This window comes from Falco rusticolus, chromosome 15 (genome assembly GCF_015220075.1).
Source record: "Falco rusticolus isolate bFalRus1 chromosome 15, bFalRus1.pri, whole genome shotgun sequence".
NCBI lineage: Eukaryota > Metazoa > Chordata > Aves > Falconiformes > Falconidae > Falco > Falco rusticolus.
Window position 1 is genome coordinate 1,446,388 of NC_051201.1, and position 20,144 is coordinate 1,466,531.

At 53.8% G+C, this 20,144-nt stretch overlaps 1 protein-coding gene across 3 annotated transcripts; it reads right to left on the bottom strand.

The window, feature by feature from the left end:
- Positions 1-231: 231 nt before the first annotated feature.
- On the bottom strand, positions 232-19,556 carry TCF25 (transcription factor 25). Of its 3 annotated transcripts, XM_037409304.1 has the most exons (18): positions 19,353-19,555; positions 17,964-18,131; positions 16,162-16,236; positions 14,066-14,190; positions 12,441-12,506; positions 11,184-11,266; positions 10,472-10,602; positions 7,808-7,907; positions 6,808-6,901; positions 5,677-5,769; positions 4,981-5,086; positions 4,423-4,582; positions 3,360-3,447; positions 2,625-2,783; positions 1,827-1,917; positions 1,431-1,510; positions 729-801; positions 232-493 (listed from the first exon to the last, which is right to left on the bottom strand). In XM_037409304.1, exons 1-18 carry the CDS (start codon positions 19,536-19,538, stop codon positions 332-334), a joined length of 2,040 nt encoding a protein of 679 aa, XP_037265201.1. In that variant the 5' UTR covers positions 19,539-19,555; the 3' UTR covers positions 232-331. The 3 variants fall into 3 exon arrangements, with proteins under 3 accessions (XP_037265201.1, XP_037265202.1, XP_037265203.1); XM_037409305.1 differs by lacking the exon at positions 12,441-12,506; XM_037409306.1 differs by lacking the exons at positions 232-493; positions 729-801; positions 1,431-1,510 and having other exon boundaries at positions 2,606-2,783; positions 19,353-19,556.
- Between the last annotated feature and the right edge of the window lie 588 nt (positions 19,557-20,144).

Below are 20,144 nucleotides of genomic sequence, written 5' to 3' on the forward strand. Positions count from 1 at the left end.
GGCCATTGAACCGAGACCAGAAGAGCAGGCAGGGGAGCAGGACAGCAAATGTGCTCGGCAGAGGCCAGAAGGGGACTAAGCTGACTTGGGGCCGAGGGACAGCTGCTATAGATTAGCTCTGCCATGTTCAGACAGTCCTCACCCCCCGCCGAGACGCGAAAGCAGCCCCCCCGCACCAAGACGCGAAAGCAGCCCCCCGCCCCAAGACAGAGCCCATCCCCGCAGCCAGAGTGGGCGCTTGCAGTTTGTGTGACTTTATTAAGAGTGCGACACAAGTTGGGGGGGGGGTGATTACAGAGGGGTGGGGTTGGGGCAGATGTGCACTCTTGGCTCAGTCCCAGTCCCCGTCGCCTTCAGGATTGTCATCTCGGGGGGGTTCCTGAAACTGGATGTTTGCCAGCATGTCCCGCATGGCTGCCATGAGCCTATTCACCCCCTGGTTAAGGTCCTGCCCTGCTCCAGCCTCTTCATCCCCGTCGTGCCTGATGTCCCCCTGCAACAGAGTCGAGCTGGAGCAGCCAGGCAGTGAGCTGCCTGCCTGGCTGCAGCAGGCAGGGACAGAGACAATGCCGCTTGCCAAAAAGCATCAGGCTGCTCCGCAACCTGACGTTTACACACTGCATATGCCAAGAGCCACTCCCTTCACAGAAACACTGTGCAGTGCAAACTTCTGTGTACCGACAGCAAAAGCCTGCTCCCATCTACCCGCAGCCGCTGACTGCACATACCTGCAAGTTAAAATTTGGCAGCAGCGATCGGAAGAAGAGAGATAAAGTGCTTTCGTTGGATGGATGATTCGTTCTGAAAGACAGAAGTCACACCATAGTTAAGGGGGCAGTTTGGTACTCAGCCTCTCGCTGGGGCTGAGACAGCACAGGGATGCTGGAGAGTGCCATGCTGTCTGGACCAACACACAGACACCCCCACCCCCACCCCCTAATACCCAGCCCCGAAAGCAGGGCGTTGGGGGGGTCTTGGGGATTTCTTACCCCAGGCAGCCAGCAGCTGGCCAGCCTCTAGGCAAAGCAGTCATTAAAAGCACTACCAGGTTTGCTCCAAGCTGACCGTGCACTGGACAAGTACGGGCTTCACCCGAACGGTCCGCACGCAGCACAGCTGGCTGCGCTTGGACCTGTATTTACCCCAACCCACCTCAGTTAAGAAACAGCCAAAGTTTTTCAGTGGCCTTTGTCTCAATGGCTGCGAAAAGCCAGCTGCTGCCTTCACCGGTGACCACCAGGGAAAAGCGGCAGGACCAGTCCTGCCTGTACGCTCTGCCCGTTGGCCAGCGCCACAAGCCAGGCAGCTCTTCCGCCGGGATGGAGGAGGACGTTGGCTCCGAGCGCCCACGTGCACCCAGGCCCGGGGCTGAGGGTGTGCCAGGAACATGCTGGCTGTGCCGGTGCTGAAACAAGGGGTGGAGAAGGTACCTGTCTGGTCTGGTGTAGGAAATGATGGAGTCCAAAGGGGGTAGGGGGTCGAACCCCATCACAGGCTGCGAGGTCACCTCCTGTAGGGGGGAAGAAGAAAGAAGGGGTGAAGGCTGCATCACCAGCAGCAGCAAACACCAAGGCATGGAGATAGTCGGACCAGATGGACAGCCCTTTGTCTTGGGGAGCACAACAGAGCTGGCCAGCCTGGCCTGCCCACACATGCCCCCGTGTGCTGTCCTGGGCAGCTGGGCACACAGGGAGGACACTTTGAGGTCAGGCAGATGGTTCTTGCTGGTGGCTGGGGTTTAAGACATGCCCAGCATCCACACATGCAGCAGGGATGCGAGTGCCATCATGCCGCAGCGCTGCCCACGCCCCGTCAGGGCCCCTCACCAGAGGCAGAGCTGCTGTGGCCTCCTTCATCTCTGAGAGGATGATGTGCCGGTAGATATTCCTGGGTGCACTCTGGTACCGCATCTTCCTCCTAAAGCAGGGAGGGGACACACAAGAGGATTGCACCGAGTACACCTCAGCATAGCCAGAGTTCCCTTTGTGCTTCTCTAGGTGCATCGCCAGCTTCATCCCTGGCTCTGGGGGCTCGCGCCGTATCGGACCGAGCCGGCTTAAGGCAAAGCTGAAGTCGCTTGGCAGCTGCTGACCTCCGGAGGAAAGAGCGGAACAGCTCAGGGACACTGTACAGACCCCTCTCACCAGGTCAGCAGACCAAACTTTGGTTTAGGACAAGCCCATACGCCTCCCCCTCCCGCTTCTCAGAGCTGGAAAGCGTTCCTAAGCACTCACCTGCCCTGCGCAGTAAATCCTGTGAGCTACACAGCCATCCCCACTTTCCCCAGCCAGCCCCTCTGCCCTCTCTGGGTGATTTCCAGGGCACACGCACAGCCCAGGCTGGGGGAAGCCAGCGCAGCACATGCTCCCCAGTGAGATGTACAGCTCTTCATTCACATTTGGGCAAAGTACGGAAGAAGAGTCCTTCCCAGCCCCACAGTGTAATCCTTGGCATCAAGCAGCCACCGTCGGATAGGCAGCTGTGGGGCTCTGAGCAAGCCCCAGCGCTGCTGCTGCCCAGGACAGAGCTCCTCTGGCGTGCAGAGCTCCCTGGCCCCCTCCGTCCGCGTGTTCCAGCACCCACGCCTGCTACGAGAGCCGCTCACCTCTGCCTGCTGCACTCACTTGTGCTCAGACTCCTCCACCAGCGGGTCCCGCGCATCCACCATGCGCAACACCTCATGGACGTTGGTCTCCAGCCATGCCATGACAGCTGGGTCCTTCCACAGGGAGTGAGTCCTTCCCACGTAGAGGGATGTCAGCTGGTTCAAGGCGGCAGGCTGGCTACGGGAGACAGTTGTTACTCAGGGCACTCTCCTCCTTCCCGCCAGCAGGTCCCTGTGTGGGCTGGCAAGGGCTTGTCTCTGCACCATGCTTCAGCGTGAGAACACAAAGAGAGGAATCGCAGGCTCCCTCCTTTGCTTTTTCCATCTACCTTCACCAGTTTTTCTGCCTCCGTCTATTTTTGGGATAAGCATAGCCATGAGATCAAAGTTAACGCTGCCCTGACCTGAGGGGGAGACCGTTTGCATGTTTAGGAGGACCACGTGCCAGGGAAATCCAGACTGGCAGGAGACAGCCTGCCCCCAGAGCACACATATGTTGTTCTCTCTTACTACATGTACCAACAAGCTTCAGTATGAACTTCTGACCCATCCACATTAAGGTGAGGTGGGTCTATTAGCATTATCTGGTGGCCGTTTTAGAAATCCATAACCGAAGCATCTAACAGCCTACTCAGGAAAACCAAATATTCTCCTACGCAGCTTTGTAACCCCATTAGCTGCCTGAGCAAGCAGAAGCCCCACTACCAGCAAAACTGATTCCTTCTCTTTAACTGAGAACATCTCCAGGGCTTACCTTATCTGAGCATTCAGCCCAAAGAAGGAATGGGACGCAACCCTGGCATCAGGCTGCACGCTGCAGTGATCCAGCAACGGCATCAGAACTGCAGGGAAAAGTCAGAGAGCTTGCTTTCAACAGCCTGGCGAGCAGCACCACAGAACATGCACCCGGTCACGGCAGCCAGGACCCATGCAAGGAGGGTGCAAGGATGCTGCTGGGGGTTATGCTGCATTTGATCTCTGTGTGAATAATGGAAATATCCAGAGTAAACAAAAAAGAAAACAAACTTCCCCCCCCACCCCAGTAAAATAAGGTGCAATTTTCTGCACTTAATACTGCTGGCCTTGGAACTTGAACAAGGGTTTTATTTCAGTCACCTTGACAAGAAGCAAAAATGATGGTTTCAGCCAACACAAACTAAACCTCTGTTCGAGAGCTGGTTATTCCTGCCTATAAAGACACACCCTGCTCTGGGCCCAGAGGGGCTGTGTATCTCCTTTCACGGACAGCAGCACCAACTGGATGAAAGCAAGAGTGACGGGCACCCATAGAGAGCACATCTAAAGCAGAGCAGTGTCTCGGAGGGAAAGCCAAGAGAGACTTGCTGTCTCTGGTCTGGGCAATCCTGGGGTGAAATATTTTCCTGCTCCAAGACTTTGGTTCTCATCCTCCCCCACCTTGCACACTCGTGACCATCTCTAATGAAGGGGCATCAGCTGCTCGGAGGAGGGTGCGCAGCAGGGAGGAACAATCACTGATCTCTTCCTAACACACAGAGGGCTCAGGGTTGCAGGGGCACTACCTGGTTCCTCGCACTGCCTCGCCACGCTGCGGGAAGGCTGAATCCCACCATCACCACCACCCCCCCAGGTGTAGGTACAGCAGTACAGCCTGCCTGAGCCGCATCACACTCTGAGTCACAGCTCCCATCTCCCACAAACAGAGGCAAACACCATTTGCAACCCACAGGCAAACTGCTGCCTCCGCATTTGACTGCCTGGAATCCAGCCTTCGCTCTCACAGATGAAGACAGTAACAAAGCCTGCGGGGACGGACTTACCGGTGGGGACAGACTTACCGCTTGGGAACATGATCAATGCGAGCTGGATGAGCTGGGTGGCTTTCTCCCGGGCTTGGCTTAGCTCCAGCTCCGAGCGCTCCTCCTGCTGGCTCAGGAACAAATAGGCCAGCGGCACCGAGAAGGCGAAATTGGGCAGCTGGGACAAATTCCGGTGACTCTGCAGGATCAGAGAGAGATATTTACCGAGAAATGATGCTATGCAGAATGATCTCGATGTGGCCAGGCTGCACACAGGGTGGGGTTTCTTGCTTGCTGAATTAAGTTACTTTCCATCCGCTGACTTGGTGCCCCCACAACTGAGTAAGCAATTTTGAGTTTGTACAATTGTTTGTGGGGTACCAGGATTACAAGAACGCACACCCCAGCCTTTACGGGTCATAGCGATGCTGTTGGGATGCCAGCCTGGCTGTGAGACAGCCCTCAAAGGGCCAATGGGGTTACAAAACCCTCACGGCTCTGTGGCACAGGGTGCCAGCCCGGGCAGGGAGAGCCCCAGGAACCAGCCCTCCCCTCTCTGCCCTCCACTCTCACCAGGGCTGCCTGCTGGCAACTCACCTCCCACTCCTGGAACATGCGGGTCAGGAAGGTGTATTCTCTAGCTCGGAGGGACAGAAAATCAATCAGCAGCAGCACACATAGCGGGTCGTTCTCTGGATCAAGGCTTCAGAGGGAGGCGAATGCAAGGGGAGGAAACAAAATCAGTGTCACAAAAGCTGAAATAGCTGCCCTCATTTCTAAGTCCAACAAGACTTCCCCGCTAGCATCCAAAGAGCTTCTGTGACTCAGCAAGTGGAGATAACGGGAACACGATTGCTCTCTCATGGCCAGGATGACGGTGCAACGCCCTGCCCGGTCTGCAGCGCTGCAGAGGGGCAACAGTCCCCGTCACCACCTGGCAGGAGGATCAATGGCCACAAACCGAGCCGGCTGAAGCCACTGTTGTACACATCTGTCTGCAGAGACTCTGAGCTCTGCTATAACAACCAGCTCAGCAGCCAAGAGCAAGGGCCACCCAGGTACCATCTATTTAAGCCTCCTTCTCAACAATCACCTCTCTCCAAAGCAGCACCACAGAGAAGAGCATGTGCCCAAAACTGACCTGTGATGCTGCATCTACAGGGAGCGGGAACAAGTCCCCACCAAGCCTGGGAGCAGCAGTACCCCTCTGGGTCTTTTTGTGTTCTCCCAAGCCTGAGACACCCTGCGCCATCCCACAGGGAACAGGGTGCAGCCCGCAGCAGGGGCACCTACCTCAGTATCAGCTTGCAGAACTCCAGGGCTGTACGGGGACAGCCTCTCTTTTCCAGGAACATCAGGTGCTTGAAGAGAGCCAGGAAGAAAGCCCTGTGGGGGGAACAGCAACAGGTTTTAGAAGCCAGACTTGGAGAGAAGCACCTTGGGCCACTCAAGAATGAGGACACATGGCCCGTCCCAGCTCCTTGCCCCCTGAGCATCAGTGCTGCTGTACAGCCAGGGGGGTCCAGGGAACCTGGCCTGCTGCAGTATGGGGTGCCACAGACCCCTCCATGTTCCCATCTCTTATATTTTATATCTCTTTGTGCAAGTATAGGGACAGCAAACCAGTGGCCTGCTCTGCAGACTGGGGCTGACAACTCAAACAACAGAAAACAAGCCAATCCCCAAAGTCCACACCCTGCCTTGGCCCAGCCCACCCAGTTGTGCAGGGACGGTGACACAGAGTGTGCACAACACACACAGTGGGAGGACCAACACCCAAACTGGTGTTACGGATCACAGTGTTCAGGTCACAGATGGCACAAAGCCCGTCAGCGAGCAGGTACTGGAAACATGAGCAATCTCTAGGTACAGCAGTTTGGAAGAGATGACTTGGATCAGCTGACTGGAAAATTCCCAGAATAAAGTCACCTTTCCCCACAGCTGCAGAGCTGTCACTACGTAAAGAGCCAGGCCAGGAGCAGTGCGAGTGCTGGGGACAAATGCCGAGCAGGCAGCACACAAGTGACCAAGCACAGCCATACACATGCAGCGTTTTTGTGACAAAACCAAGTGCCACCTTGGGCTAAGAAGTACTAATCACACAAGAAGGATGTGACGGGGAGGAACAGCTACTGCTCCAGTAAGAAATCCCTCAGGAAAGAGGATGCTTTGTAAAGAAACTTCAGTGCAAGAGCTGCTTGCTCCCCAGCACCCATCTCAGGAGCCATGCTGCTGCCTTGCTGAGGGGCACTGCCACTGATGGCCAAGCCTGTTCCGACAGAAAGGGATATTCAAGGTCCCCCCGCCAGCGTGGATGACCCAGCAGACATTGTGAATCTGGGTCTCTGTGTCTAAAGTAGGCCAGGGTACGCCGCGACGGCTCTCCGGCAGACACAGGGCAGGCAGGCGTGCCGTGCCGCCTACCTGTTCTCTGGCCGCCGGTAGTCCAGCCTGCAGGTCCCACTGGTGAGACTGAAGACGGGGTGGAAGGCGCACTCCAGGCTGTACAGCGCCCGCTCTGCAGACAACGAGGACAGTGTCAGGGCACACCACAACCCCGGCACACCATGCAGCCCCAGTGCTCACAAAACAGTTGATTTAGCCCAGAAGACGCCAATAATTGAGGGCTCCGGCACACATGAAATAAGTTTGTTCACAACCTAGCAAGGCACGAAGCTACTTCAGGGTATGTGGCTGCAAGAGATACCCAGGCAAGCGAGCCCTGTTCCCTTCTGTGGGCATTAGATCATGCTCTGGTTGTGAAAAGCAATTCTTCTGGAGGTCTGAGATTGAAGCTGCTACAGCTGCCTCTGCCAGAACTATCTTCACATGAGGAAGCCAAAGATCCTGTCCTCACTTCACCTCTAGCCCCTCCTGTCATGCTGTAGAGCACATGCCCCAGTTACCAAACAGCACATCTGACACCAGAGACTGCAGCACCGCAGTCCGAGGAGCGGCCAGCCCCCAGGATGACCCCTGCCCCAGGCAGCCTGCGGTGCCCCACGGAGCACAGCCTGACACGCTGACGCTGGTCAGAGGCAGGTGAGGCAGGCTGGCCCGCAGGGTTGGGCAGGCTCCCCAGAGCAGCCTCTCGCCCTGCTGTTTGCTCACAGCTACCAAATCAGACCCTCCCTCCTGCAAGGAATGTCCTACAAGTGGGACCCTGCCACGTCCACACAATCTGAAGACGAATGCCGATGTGCCTTTCCCCAGGCACACGTGCCCAGCTCTATATGAAAGCCCCCTGCAAAAGCTGCTGGCCTGTAGGATGATGCAAGTCTGAGCTCTCATGGCCCAAATCAAACACAGAGCCAAACCAACCCTTCCGCTTTGCTGCTTCTCTCTGAAACAAAACCAAAACTGAACCAAAAGCCTTTGATTATTAATTCAGGCCAGGACATCTGCTCCTCACCTCAGCTCTTACCTACAAGATCGCGGGCCATTTCCTGATCCTCCTGCATCCGGCACACGTCACTGAGTTGCAGAAGGGAGTCCACATGGTACGGGTTCATCTGAAGCAGCAGCTGCAGAAGAGCATGAGCTTGATTACATGATGGCACAAATCACTGGTTTCTTGTGCACACTGCCTAGGAGGCAAGATCCGTAAGCATGGCAGGGAGGCAAACACCCTGACACCACAAATAAGAGAGAGGGGCTGTTCTTGCCCCTGGGTCTGAAGGGGAAGAAATCCTGTCCCACACCATCAGAGCGCCAAGGCTCAGACTGCAGTGTAAGGCTGGGGACACACCTCACACGAAAGGCTGAAACTATGGATTAAAAGAGCCCAAGAACGGCCGTGATGGATGAAAGCAGAGGTCTGTTGTGCCCTGTCTCCAAAAGCAGGCGCCTGAGAAAGAGTGCATGAAGCTGGGAACACATGAAGGCTCCAGCACATCTAAGTTGCCAACTTTTAGGGGCTCAGGGACCCCCACTGTCAGAGATGCCATTTATGTTAATGGCATCACCTCTCGTGAATTTGTTCACTTACTGACCCAGGTACCTTTCCCACACCTCAGCTATATGACACAGGAAGCCACCGCTTGGGCACACAACGCAAAGAACTTCCCGTCCCCGCGTTGGAAAGGACAGCAGGGAGCTCGCTCTCTCTCCCCGCCCCACGCAGGATCCGAGCCCTCGATCGCAGCCTCCCTCAGGCAGCTCTCTCCCAGCCAACCCAGCTTTTCCAGTGCTGAGGCCCGGCCCGGCCTTTGATCATCTTTTCTGTTCTCCTCCAAATCTCTCCCCGCTCCACCATATCCTTTTGAAGGTGAAGGCCCAGAGCTGCACACAATTTTCAAGATGCAGGCAGCAGGCATAATTAAATTTTTGTTTTATTCTCTACCCCTTAACAATTCTGAGCATTTGGGTCAGGCTTTTGCTTCCTCTGGGTGCTGAGAGGACATTTTGGCACATCTATTACAATTCCATGATCCAGCTCCTGAACGGCAATGGGTTAAAACCATTTTTTTCCAGGCTTCAGAACAGACGTTTAACCACACCTAAAACCCTTTCACTAATTATATTATAAATGATGTACCTTTTCCAACCACCTAAAACTCAGTTTCACTATGAAAATACCAAAGCTACTTCAAATCCCCTCATGGTTTAGTTTCCGGACTTTTTTTCATTCCCTCAAAACTGAAAAATACAGCTTCAAAAGCTCCAGAAGTTGTACACCTGCAGGGTAGTGGCCAGCACGACCACCTACAGTACAAAGCCTTTATGTTCTAGGCCGGCCCAGCCCAGCGCCTTTGCCTCAGCACCACCTGCCTGATGTTTTACTCCTTCCTTGCTTCCTCTTAAGTTCCTTTCTAGTCCTCCTTTCTGGAAGGGATGGAGCACCTAGGGTCACGGTGATGGGAAAAAGTGCTCTTAATACACTTAAAACTTCACCAGCAAGACTGTTTTAACCCACTAGCAAGAGCAGAAAACACACTCACCGAGCAGCAACCCCCCCCCAAAATACTGTTCTGCATGCTGAAACCACAGCAGCAAGGCAGAACCAGGCTCCAGCTAAGTGAAGACTCTGGTTATCACAGATAAACTGTTTGGGGGTTTGAAGTACCTCTGGCATCGGCAAACCCATCTGTTAAGATTCTACCCTTAACAGAAAAATGGAAGGCTAACGGTGTCTTACAGGAATATCTTCAAACATAGCCAGACTCACTTAACAGGGACATAAAGACTAAAATGTACCATGGAAAACCCATCCTGCTCTGCATGGCCGTGTGAGACAGCATTTCAGCCATCCTGAGGACGCCGGCCCTCGGGTCGATCACTGCTGCATAGGAACTACCCTGCATTATTTAATGAGAATCCCGCAGTCCAGTTAGCAGGCAGAATTGATGAGCTGGAGAGAGCAGTGGCCATGAGCAGAGGGTGGGAAAGCAGAAGGAAGTAAACTATTTAGTAGACAATGGCCTCTTTAAGAAACTTCTGCAGGGCATGTATCCGAGCTCATGTGCCCAGGGTTTTCAGAGCAAAAATACCTCAGTTATGGTTCAGTGGGGTGCAGAGCAATTTTACTGTTGCTTATCACTACAAACCATAAATGTTACCATACAGTTTAATGAGCTTGGACACGCATGAAAAACTTTCAACACAAAGACTGTTTTGCTAAAATACCAAGAAAAGACACATTTTTCATCCATTCAAGAGTTTATAAATAGAACAGCTGTTAGTTTAGATTCCCATTTAAAGACTGGTTTATACAATATTTTTCCTTTCCCAGCTGAAGAGCTGAGACAAGGGAGCTTTATTCCTACACATCCAGCCAAACGGTCAGTTCCTGTGGGCTCCTCTTCCAGATGGCTACCTGGCACGCTTTCAGGCAGAGCCACCAAGGCTCGGCCACCAGCCACCGGACCTCCTTTGCACCAAGGTGGTCACTTACCTTATAAGGTGGCAGCGTTGCTTGCCAAGCTCTGCTTTCTCGCCCCACACAGAGAGGGCACAGGGCTCTACCACTCAACACTAGACTGGCAAAAAAATAAGTGCTGGGGATGCATCAGCCCACCTGCCCTGCCAGGGAAAGGGGCCACAGGAATGCAGCAGACAACAGCACGGGCAACCTGATTTCACAACATACCACAATGTTGTTGGGGTCCATGGACTCTACAGCATCCAAGAACTTGAACTGCACTTGCTGGTACTCGCGATGGTGTTCGAATGTGAAGTACTGCACTCCCCTCCTGGTGTCCACCAGCTGCATGGCAATACCTAGAGGGTGCACAGGAGACGTGGGTACCACTGCTGCCAGCCTGCGAGCACAGCAGCAAGAGCTCTTCTGCCTTCTTATTACACAGAAAGCTCATTACATCACTGGGTGCAAAGCCAGAAGCGTTTCTAGGAATTCCCACAGAATTTCACTCCTCTCCCTCCTCTCGTGAGTCAAAGCCCCAAACCCACCCAAGAAGCCCAGGCAGCTTGCTCTCCCCACAGATTCTTCTTGTTATCCAGCAATACTGCTGTTAAGAAGGGAAGTATTCATCACCTGCTACCTCCAATAAGGGGAAAAAAACTCCCCTCAAATGTTAAGATGCAATACAACAGATTTCTCCCTGTGAAGAAAGGAGCTATTTCCATCAGCTATTTCCATCCATTTCCAACAAGCAGTTCCCTTTCTGCATCAGCCAGTGTAAAGCCTGGGCCAGAACGATGAAAGCAGCTCCAGTTCCCGAGGCTCTAGGAAAGCCAGGCTGGCAGGAGCAGCCATCCGTGCCAACACAGGCATGGGACTGACGCACCCTGTTGGCTTAGTGGCAGCCTGGTGCTCTGGGAGGTGGCACCAAAAGCCTCACCTGTTTTGCTGTAGCGTGGCCAGGTGTTCTTGGGAGCTGTCAGCCACGTGCTGCGGACATACTGGCGCTGCCTTTGCCTTGGCCTGAGGAAATAAACACAACAGGTCACAATTTCTCTGTACCAATAGAATGAGGAGGGCTGAAACCAGCCAGAAAAAGGGTGATTCAAGTGGGGGGGGGGGAAAAGAAGAGATCCAACTTCTTCCCCAGCTGCAGCTCTGCCACACAGAGCTTTCGCCCAGAGCTTTACCATGTTTGCCTTCAAGACACAACATAGCTTCACTCAGGCTCATGCCTTACTTGAACCATTCATCTTTGGGCCAGCCAGTGCCTCCAGCATTTCCACTTCAATAGTTTCTCTCCCCTGTTTTTGTTCCTGCCAAGTTCTCAGCTGCCTCTTTGCTTCAAACAGCTTCCCAGGTCCAATTAAGAGAGCCCCATATTCCTCTGACTCATCTCTCTTCCCAGCCGTGCCTTCAAACGTCAGCTGGTTTAGTTTAAGCCATAGTCACAAATGCAACCAATTTACTGGCTCAGGGCAGGAGGAATTCAGAAATGATGGCTACTCTAAGCAAGCCACCTCTTCCCACTAAGAGACTGCTGCTCCTTCCTCAAACACTAAACATCCTTCCACAGACTTTCTCAGAGAAGGCTTCTGCTTCCACCATCACTGCTCTAAGCTTACACCCTTCTCATATGCACATTTTTCAACCAGCTCAGGAAAGCAGGGATTTTCTGGGTAACACTGACCACAGTGCCATGGATAACTGCATAGAGACCTCACACCCAGGAAGCAGTAGTTTCCCCAGGGCCCTGAAAGCAAGTGCCTGAGATCCCCTGGAGAGTATTCAGGGTCCACTCTGTAAGGCATCAGAGACTTTGGAATAGCAACAAGAGACAAATGCTGGACAAAAAAAGACAAAAAAACGGTCTAAGAGCCCATGAGTTTGAGTGAAATGACTTTAGAAGGGTGCTTTGACAATAAATGAGAGGGGAAATTGACAGAAGAAAAAGCAAATGCTAGCAAAAGCCTGGAAAAGTCTTACTCCCCTCCTCACACACACCAGACACAAAACAATACTCTACTGTCCCAACAAGCAACTATTAAATGAGTAAGACACCTCGAACCCAAGACACCCTGAACCCTGGCGTTCCTGCCTGGGTGTGGCACCAGGGGCTCAGTAAACCATACCAAGGGAAGGACAGACACAGCGATGTGGACTTTGAAAGGGTTTTAATATTAAATTCTGGACTAACCTCTGATCACCAAGAACAGCGCGAGCCCCAAAATATCTCTTCAATTCATTCTCTGGATTCAAGTTTCTGAGAAGGTTGAAACAAGAAAAGCTACCATCAGTTAAACGTAGGCAGAAATCTCACACTCGAGTCCTTTCCACCAACACCAAGTGCTCCGAACCTCAGTCTGTCTCTGGCCAAGCCCCTAAACTGTCACACACCCCCATGATCTGATATAACACAGAAAGGAGACTAGAAATGGTCGGAACAGGAGGCATCGAAAGCCCTGTTCAAATCAGATGCACGCTTCCTTCTTGCTCTGCTCCAAGGAAGGTGCTGAGCTAGGGAATACTTCTGCTGCCCTCTCCAGGCAGCTGGGGCCCCAGTCCGGGACACGGCCAGGACAGCCTCCCTTCAGGAGCGCATGCTTGGGGCACTCCTGCCCGGAAAACAGCAGATACCTGCTGCGAGTCCACCAGCGGCAGCCTGCCGTTTGGGCCAAGCACCCTAACCACTGTATGGAGGCTGGCAAGAATTAAAATACTTTTTTTTTTTTTTTTAAATACAAAGATCTTGTATCAAAAGCATAACAACACCTACAGTTTTCTTGATCTAACATTTGGCCCAGAGAAGGAAGGCATATTTAAGAGGGGTTTTCCAGTGAGCAGGGCTTGAAGAGAGGGCGAGAGAAGGCTGAAATCCAGCACTGCCAACGCTCACCCACTCGGAGATTATCCAGCTCTCAGAGGCTTCTGAATAATGTTTACTTGACCAGAGAAGGCACTGAAGCTTAAAACTACCTCTAGGTAAACACATATTCTGGCTTCACCGCAGTGTCACTGAACAGGCTGTGCTAGCACCAAGTGCTCATCAGCCTAGACTCAAGTTTTGATGCAGCACAACTGGAAGTTTTAAAACTGAGACTGGTAATTTGTCCCAGCTACAAGCGTAAATGTTTTCTACAACAACAGAAAGAGCTGCCAGTGCCTGCACCAGCCCAGGGCTCTGAAACACGCCGGACACACCACCCAGCCCATTCCCAACAGGCTTCCCAGTGTGACGCAGGCCCAGACGTTACAGATCTTGAGTTGGAGGTGGATTTATTCTTCAGCTCTTGGACACGCTGGGCACATAGTCCACTTTGTTGGCGGTGACATGAGAGAAAGGTTGGACAAGTCTAACTTGCTTTCCTGGTGAAATTAGCTTCTGGCACTGCTCAGCCCTCCTTGGAGGACGGCACATGCTGTACTGGTGTGTGCTGCTCACAGCACCCGTCTGAGTGCGGCCAGTCACCTGGCCAGGCAAATTTGCTGTCAAAGCTTTATGCACCCGGGCTCTCAGCAGCTCTGCAGAGATTCTCCTACAGAGTCACAGAGTTTTTTAGGCTGGAAGGCACCTCTGGAGGCTAATCTGATCCAGTTGCCCGCTCAAACCATGCTTGAGAATACGAGTCACCACTCAAAACTGAATGCAGCTCCAAGATCAACGGTTAGAAAAGGGGATGTGTGCAACCATCGCCACAACACCTTTCAAGCAATCCTGAATTCATAGCCAGATCGCACTGGGAGGTTCCCAACTTCATTCCTCAGGGGAACAGATACCCCTGTCACACCCAAAGCCAAGACCAGTAAGGAAGTACTTACTACCTGTGTTCTACATAGAGCAGAGGCCTACTGTCAGCAATTATTCCACTCTGGGTCTGCTGTGATAGCCCGCTGGTATCCTCAATCTTCTCCAGCAGGCTGTCGATGTCTTCCAGGTCATTGTCTTCCTTAAGATAGGCACATGCAAAGACAAGGTAGTTATTACAGAATGAGACCGCAGCAGGCAGGTCACCCAGCAGAGATCACACCCAGCTGCCTCCAGGTACTTCAGCTTGTCCCTATCTCTGTGATACTCACACAGCCCCCGCTGCTCACCAGGCTGCTACCCCATCGCCCAGCTTGGCTGTGCAGATACTGTCTTATCAAGGCCTCCAGCTCTCGAGTCAATACTCCCTATTCCCTCAGGAATCCCACCCAGAGCCCCCCTTCCCTCCCCAGCTGCCCCTGAAAGGGCTGGCTGCTCACTCAGGGTGTCACAGGGCTGTTGCTCTTCACACCATCGTCAATCTGAACGCACCAGCTGAATACATCTAACATGGGCAACAGCTGGCAGGGTGTCTGGTCTGCCCCTTTCCACCCAGCTTTCACTGGACTTTGTCTGGTTTATTTATATTACAATTCATATAATATCACAAAATGTTGGGGTGCTGATTTTAATCATAAATATTTAAATACTCAGCCTTTGCCATCTACTTTCCATGGAAACACTATGTTACTGCTGTGACCCTTGTAATAACGTATCAAAGGCTCATGATTTTAAACCAGCTCTAACATACTGCACTCTGGCTTTCCCCACCTTCTAACAACCCAAGAATACACCCAACAGCACACATTCCACAGTTGTATAACACTTTTATCCTGATTTTCCTCTATATTTTCCCCACAAATACCAAGTGACACATTTCTTATGTGGCTGTTTCACATCCTCCTCATGATGTACGTGGGTGGAACACGGAATTCCATTCATGACACCCAAACAGCACTGCAAGCTTGCCTTTTCCAGCTAAATATAGCCACTCCGCATGGAGTGGATACATGAAAAGCTTGTATTGTGCTTTGCACTTCAGCACTTGAACCAAGGCAGCATTATCTCTAGTTAGCAAATCAAACTGCTTGTTTCCGAGTATAAAGTTTGCCTAGAGCCTACAGCTGGCAGATGTTACCCTATCACTCATTCTCAGACTGGGAAATGGGCTCTGTGATTGGATTTTCGCTCCTGAGCTCTCTCAGCTGATTTCCCAGGGAGGAGGTGGCCAGCCAGGCACTTACACCGCAGCCACAGCATACCTGCTCAGCATTTCAGCATGCTGTGGCTTAGGATGTTTAACAAAGGATCTCCCTTGAGGGAATAGTTAGACTCCTAAATCTTAGCAGAAAACTAGCACCCACTTGAATTTTCTCGCTGTTGAATTTAAAAGACCAATGACTGTATTCCATTCAGTTTTCTAGTCTTGCTCAAGTAGGTAAAGTATATTCAAGCATGCACATTTGCCTCAGTTTCATCCACACCACACATAGACACTGGATGAAGTTCTCACTCTCCAAGCACACTTCCTTAGGGGTAGACAGCACTGAGAGAATCACTGTCCTCTTGCTCCCTTCACCACTGAGGGGATCGAGCAGGTCCCACAGGAAGAGCACTTGGCAGTGCATTTGCTGATAACGCACTAGCAGACGCTCCTGTCAGCATTCAGCTATCAGACATCAAACTACAGAGAAGGTGTGCGGCCACGTGCAGGGGAGAAGGGAACGTGAACAACGGCTGGCAGCGAGAGCTCTGTATGGCTCTGCAGAGCCAGGAGAGCTACCTAAGTAGGGCAAGGAAAATATAATGAAAATGGCAACGTTCTTCGCACAGTACCCCCAACTGTGTGAAGCCTTGGAGCAGAGATGAAAGAAGATGCCGCCACTGTGAGGATTTCAGCCCTAAGCATCTGCAGCAGAGCTGTGCCAGTCCGGCTGCTTGAAGCACTGCAGTCAAAAGCTGTTGTTGCCATTTTATAATTTTAAATGAGTACAATGCAAAAAGGAGCATTTTTGCCTCAATCTTTGCTGCAAGCACCTCGCAGTTGCCACTCTGTCAACCCCGATGTAGAAGTCAGCACAGTCACTAACTCTCAGAGCAAACGCAGACATACCAGAGTCTCCCCTGCTGAGGATTTCTTGGTTTTCCTTTTCTTTCTTTTCTTTCGTGGCTTGTTACTCAACACAGGCTGCAAAGATAAACGGAACGGCTGTCAGAGCATGCCCACGGACTGCAGGGATGAAAGCTCCATGAGTAGAAAAGTATTTCCCACAGGAATCAGCACACCAAGACGGCCCTTAAATGAAACCAATATTTACCCTTTCACGTCTGTCAGCAAGTGGAAATTAAGACAGAAGGAGAAAATGGAGGAAAGCACCAAAGGTTTACAACACCAGAAGTTTACAAACGTTAAGGTTAAACCTCACCTGACTTTCATATCAACATCCGAGACTACAAAATCAAGCAAGAAAGTTTAGATAGACCAGGTGTGGAAGAAACATTTCAGCTCTCCTTCAGTCTCCAAGATAAACTTTGCATCTGCCTTTCCAGCAAGCATGAAACTACTAGAAACTACCAGTCACTCCGATTTCCACAGAAACCAACACCTGCCTGAATGCACCAGGCAATACGGGCTCCTCTCGCTGCAGACGCAGCCTCTTCAGCTCACAAGGCTGCATGGTATTCCCTAACACAACAGGCAGGCACACTGCTGTCCACACTGACTCCTCCCCAGGGTGTACAGAAATGAGAAGCACATTTCCAGGATCTACACAGGTAAAACAGGAATGCTGTTACTTACTGTAACAACCCCACAGCTCCTGAGCTGATTTCAGAACCAGGGGAACATGCAGCCCTAATGTGGCTCTGTCAAATGGCAGGGAGAGGCCTGCCGAGGGCTCCCACGTTCCTACCCAGGGAAGCTCTGAGAGAAGCAGCAGGTGCACCCTGCAGGGCTTACGCAAACTCACCCGGTCAGGGCCTGCTGGAGCCACTGCTCACGTGGGAACCAACTGAGCAGAGACCACACTGTACACCCAGAACATGGTGAAGCCCCTGAGCTGCATGATGCCACCAGCACAGCTGGACCATGCACTGACGGTGGCCTTTGCTCCTCTGGTACCCAAACCCATGGGCACACACCCCAAATGCTAAGTTCTAGTGGGTGACGCCAGGGGGCCAATCCCCCTTCACCCCCCTCGACCCGCATCTCCAGTGCAATACAGGCTAGACTTGCAATGTCAAATTGTTAATTAAAGTGCCCCTTTCCTTACATTCTTCCGAAAGGAGACATTCCTGAGCAGATACAGATCACAGGAGGGAATCAACACAAAACAACAACAAAACGGCTCAGCTCGCTACAGGGAAGAGCAAGTTCAGCATTTAGTTTACATTCCTTGGAGTCTTCACATACTCCAAAACAAATGCTTCACTGGGCATTTACCCATCAGCCCAGCCCCACATACGATGCAGAGCTTAATGAATTGTGCAGCGAAGGGAGTAGAGAAGCAATGCCTGTTTCAGAGCCCCATGGTATTTTCCTTCTCATGCACTCTGCCTGACCTCGGTGCTCGTCAGGGCACAACACAAGGCCTTCCTCAGGAACCTCCCCTCTGCAGCTGTAAAATCTCCCCAGACCCTAGGCACAAACACAAGCCTCAGCACTTCTTCTCCTGGAGCTGCTTGCTCTCCTCCAGACCTGGAGCACCAAGCACCTGGGTTTAAGCTCCTTGTGTGTGTCCCTCCCCTGACGCTCACATCCTCAGCCTCTGACAAAACCCAGGCGCAAAGGAAAAGAAACTCTTGCCTGTCACCACAAAGCTCCTCAGCATGCACAGAAGCAGGGAGATAAGAAACCTTCTCTCTGCACCTCATGTGACAACTGCCATCATTACGAGATACCTGTGGTTTAGTTACCGTTTGGTCCGGTTGCTCTGCCTCCTCCCCATCTCCCTGCCCATCGCCTTCAGTCTCTTCAGTTACAGCCCCTTTGTTGTTCCCTTCTCCTGCATCCTGCTCGCCGAGTCGGGCATCCACTCGCTCTTCTCTGGATGGTGGCTCATCCTCCAACTCCTCGGCAGTGATCTGTGCAAACAGACAGACAAGCTGCAGAAAAAGCTGATGTGGGACTGTGCTCTGCCCTCTCCTGCTCCCCACGCGACAGAATTCCCCAGGGATCTGATCTGTTCTACTTCCACCTGCAAACGGAAGATAAACAAGTCGCAAAAGCAGCACAGGCCTCAGCTGCCTGCCTGACTTCTCCAGCAGACAGATGGGGACAACCCCTCACTTCAAGTGTGTCACCCAGCAGGCACGTGAACAGCTCCGCAGCCATCAACTTGCTGGAAGCGAGTGCAAGGCCACAATGACACGTCCACTGCATAACACGGCCAGCAGAAAAAAAGCACGGCCCTATCTGGACTCTGGTCTTCCTTGGGAAGAGCCCCCAAAACCAGCCTTGCCTACGCTTGCACAGCCAAGCCTTGGGGAAGGACAGGGAACCACTGGGGCTGGCCAAGGTGCCCAGAGAAGAAGGACCAGGCTCTGTCACCCCAGGGACCCATCTGTGCCCCCAGGGCCTGCCTGACTGCTGACCTCCAGCACTAGGATCTTGTGAGGTTGGGAAAGGGCAGGAATAGTCCCCAAAACAGTTTCATCCACTACCTGACCAACCCAATACTCAAGCGCAGCTCTGACAACATCGCAACCCAGACCACCCAGCCCCTCTCAGGCCTGCCTCCAATTCCTGCCCAGTTCAGCCCCAGTTGCTGCCCCCAAGCCCTCCCTATGCCCCCCATCTCACCCCAGCTCCTTTCCTTTCCTACCCTTCCGCTCACATCCCCCTCAGCTGAGCATCCCCCAGGCCCTCTCTGTCACCCACCACCCCAAACCCTTCAGTCCCACCCTGGTCACTGACCCCAAATCACTTCCTCCCACAAACTGCCATCTCTGTCACTCCCACCCAGCCACTGCCCCCCGGGTCACTGCCCCCCTCTCAGCTACTGCCACCCAGCCTCTCCGTACCCCCCAGTCACCCCACACACTCCCAGTCCCTGTCCCCAAATGACCCCCTCACAGTCACTGACAACTCTCAACCAACCCCCAAGTAACTGCGCCCTGCGCCCCCAAGCTGTCCCCTCCAGCCGCCCCTGTCCCCCCAGCTGTTCCCTCCAGCCGCCCCTGCCCCCCCCGCTGTCCCCTCCTGCAGCCCCAGTCCCCTCAGCCCCGGCACACACACACATATACACACACACACCCACACACCCCGCAGGCCCCAACCTCTCCCCCAGCACCGTCCCCGCTCACCAGCTCGAAGCGGTTGCTGACACCAGCGCGGGCGGACCCGCGGCATCCCCTCCCAGGGATGGCTGGCGGCGACCCCTCCCGGCCGGGCTCGGGCTCAGGCCCAGCCTCCAGGCCCAGCTGCCCCAGGCCCGGCTCCTCCTGGCCCCGCTGCTCGCCCCGCAGCCGCCTCAGCGCCCGCCGCGACATGGAGCCCGGCGCCACACTGCGCCTGCGCGCGTCGCTGCCCCCGCGCCTGCGCCGCCCCGCCCACTGCGCATGCGCCCGGCCCTCAGCACGCCGGCGCGCCCCGCCCTCACCGCCCCGCCCCTAGTGCGCCGGCGCAGTGTGCGGCGGCCGGGACCTGCTTCGCGTCCCGCGCCAGCACCGCGTGAAATATGTCGCGGCGGGTGCGTGGGGACCGTGCGCTTCCCCACGGCGAGACACGGCCCGGGGACACGGGTGGGACACTGGGACAAGCCGGGGGGAGCCCGGCGGCCGGGGGCACACAGTGGCGCGGGGGCCAGCATGGGGTGTTCCCACGAGCCGTGTGTGGGATCACGCGTGGGGCACAGCGGGGGGGGCAGGAGGGGCGGCCGGAGGGGGGACACGTTCAGGTGGGCCACGGTGGGGCGCTGGGGGTGGTGGGCCACCCGCCCCAGACCGGGGGGGATGCGCGCGCCCTCCACGCCAGCCCACCCACCCACGCAGGAACAGCCACGTGGCCCCGGGGCAGCCCAGCGGGTTTATTAGCCGGGGGACATACAGAGTGGCCGCGCCAGCCACGGCGCTGGGCATCCCGGCACCCGCCTGGCA

What these genes read in the sequence shown, in the direction of transcription:
- TCF25 (XM_037409304.1), bottom strand. Translation starts at nt 19,538, where the DNA reads ATGTCGCGGCGGGCGCTGAGGCGGCTGCGGGGCGAGCAGCGGGGCCAG. An exon ending in TACCGGCGGCCAGAGAACAG is followed by an intron (nt 5,770 to 6,807) that starts GTAGGCGGCACG and finishes TTCCCCCCACAG; the next exon opens with GGCTTTCTTCCTGGCTCTCT. An exon ending in TCCTACACCAGACCAGACAG is followed by an intron (nt 802 to 1,430) that starts GTACCTTCTCCA and finishes TCTGTCTTTCAG; the next exon opens with AACGAATCATCCATCCAACG.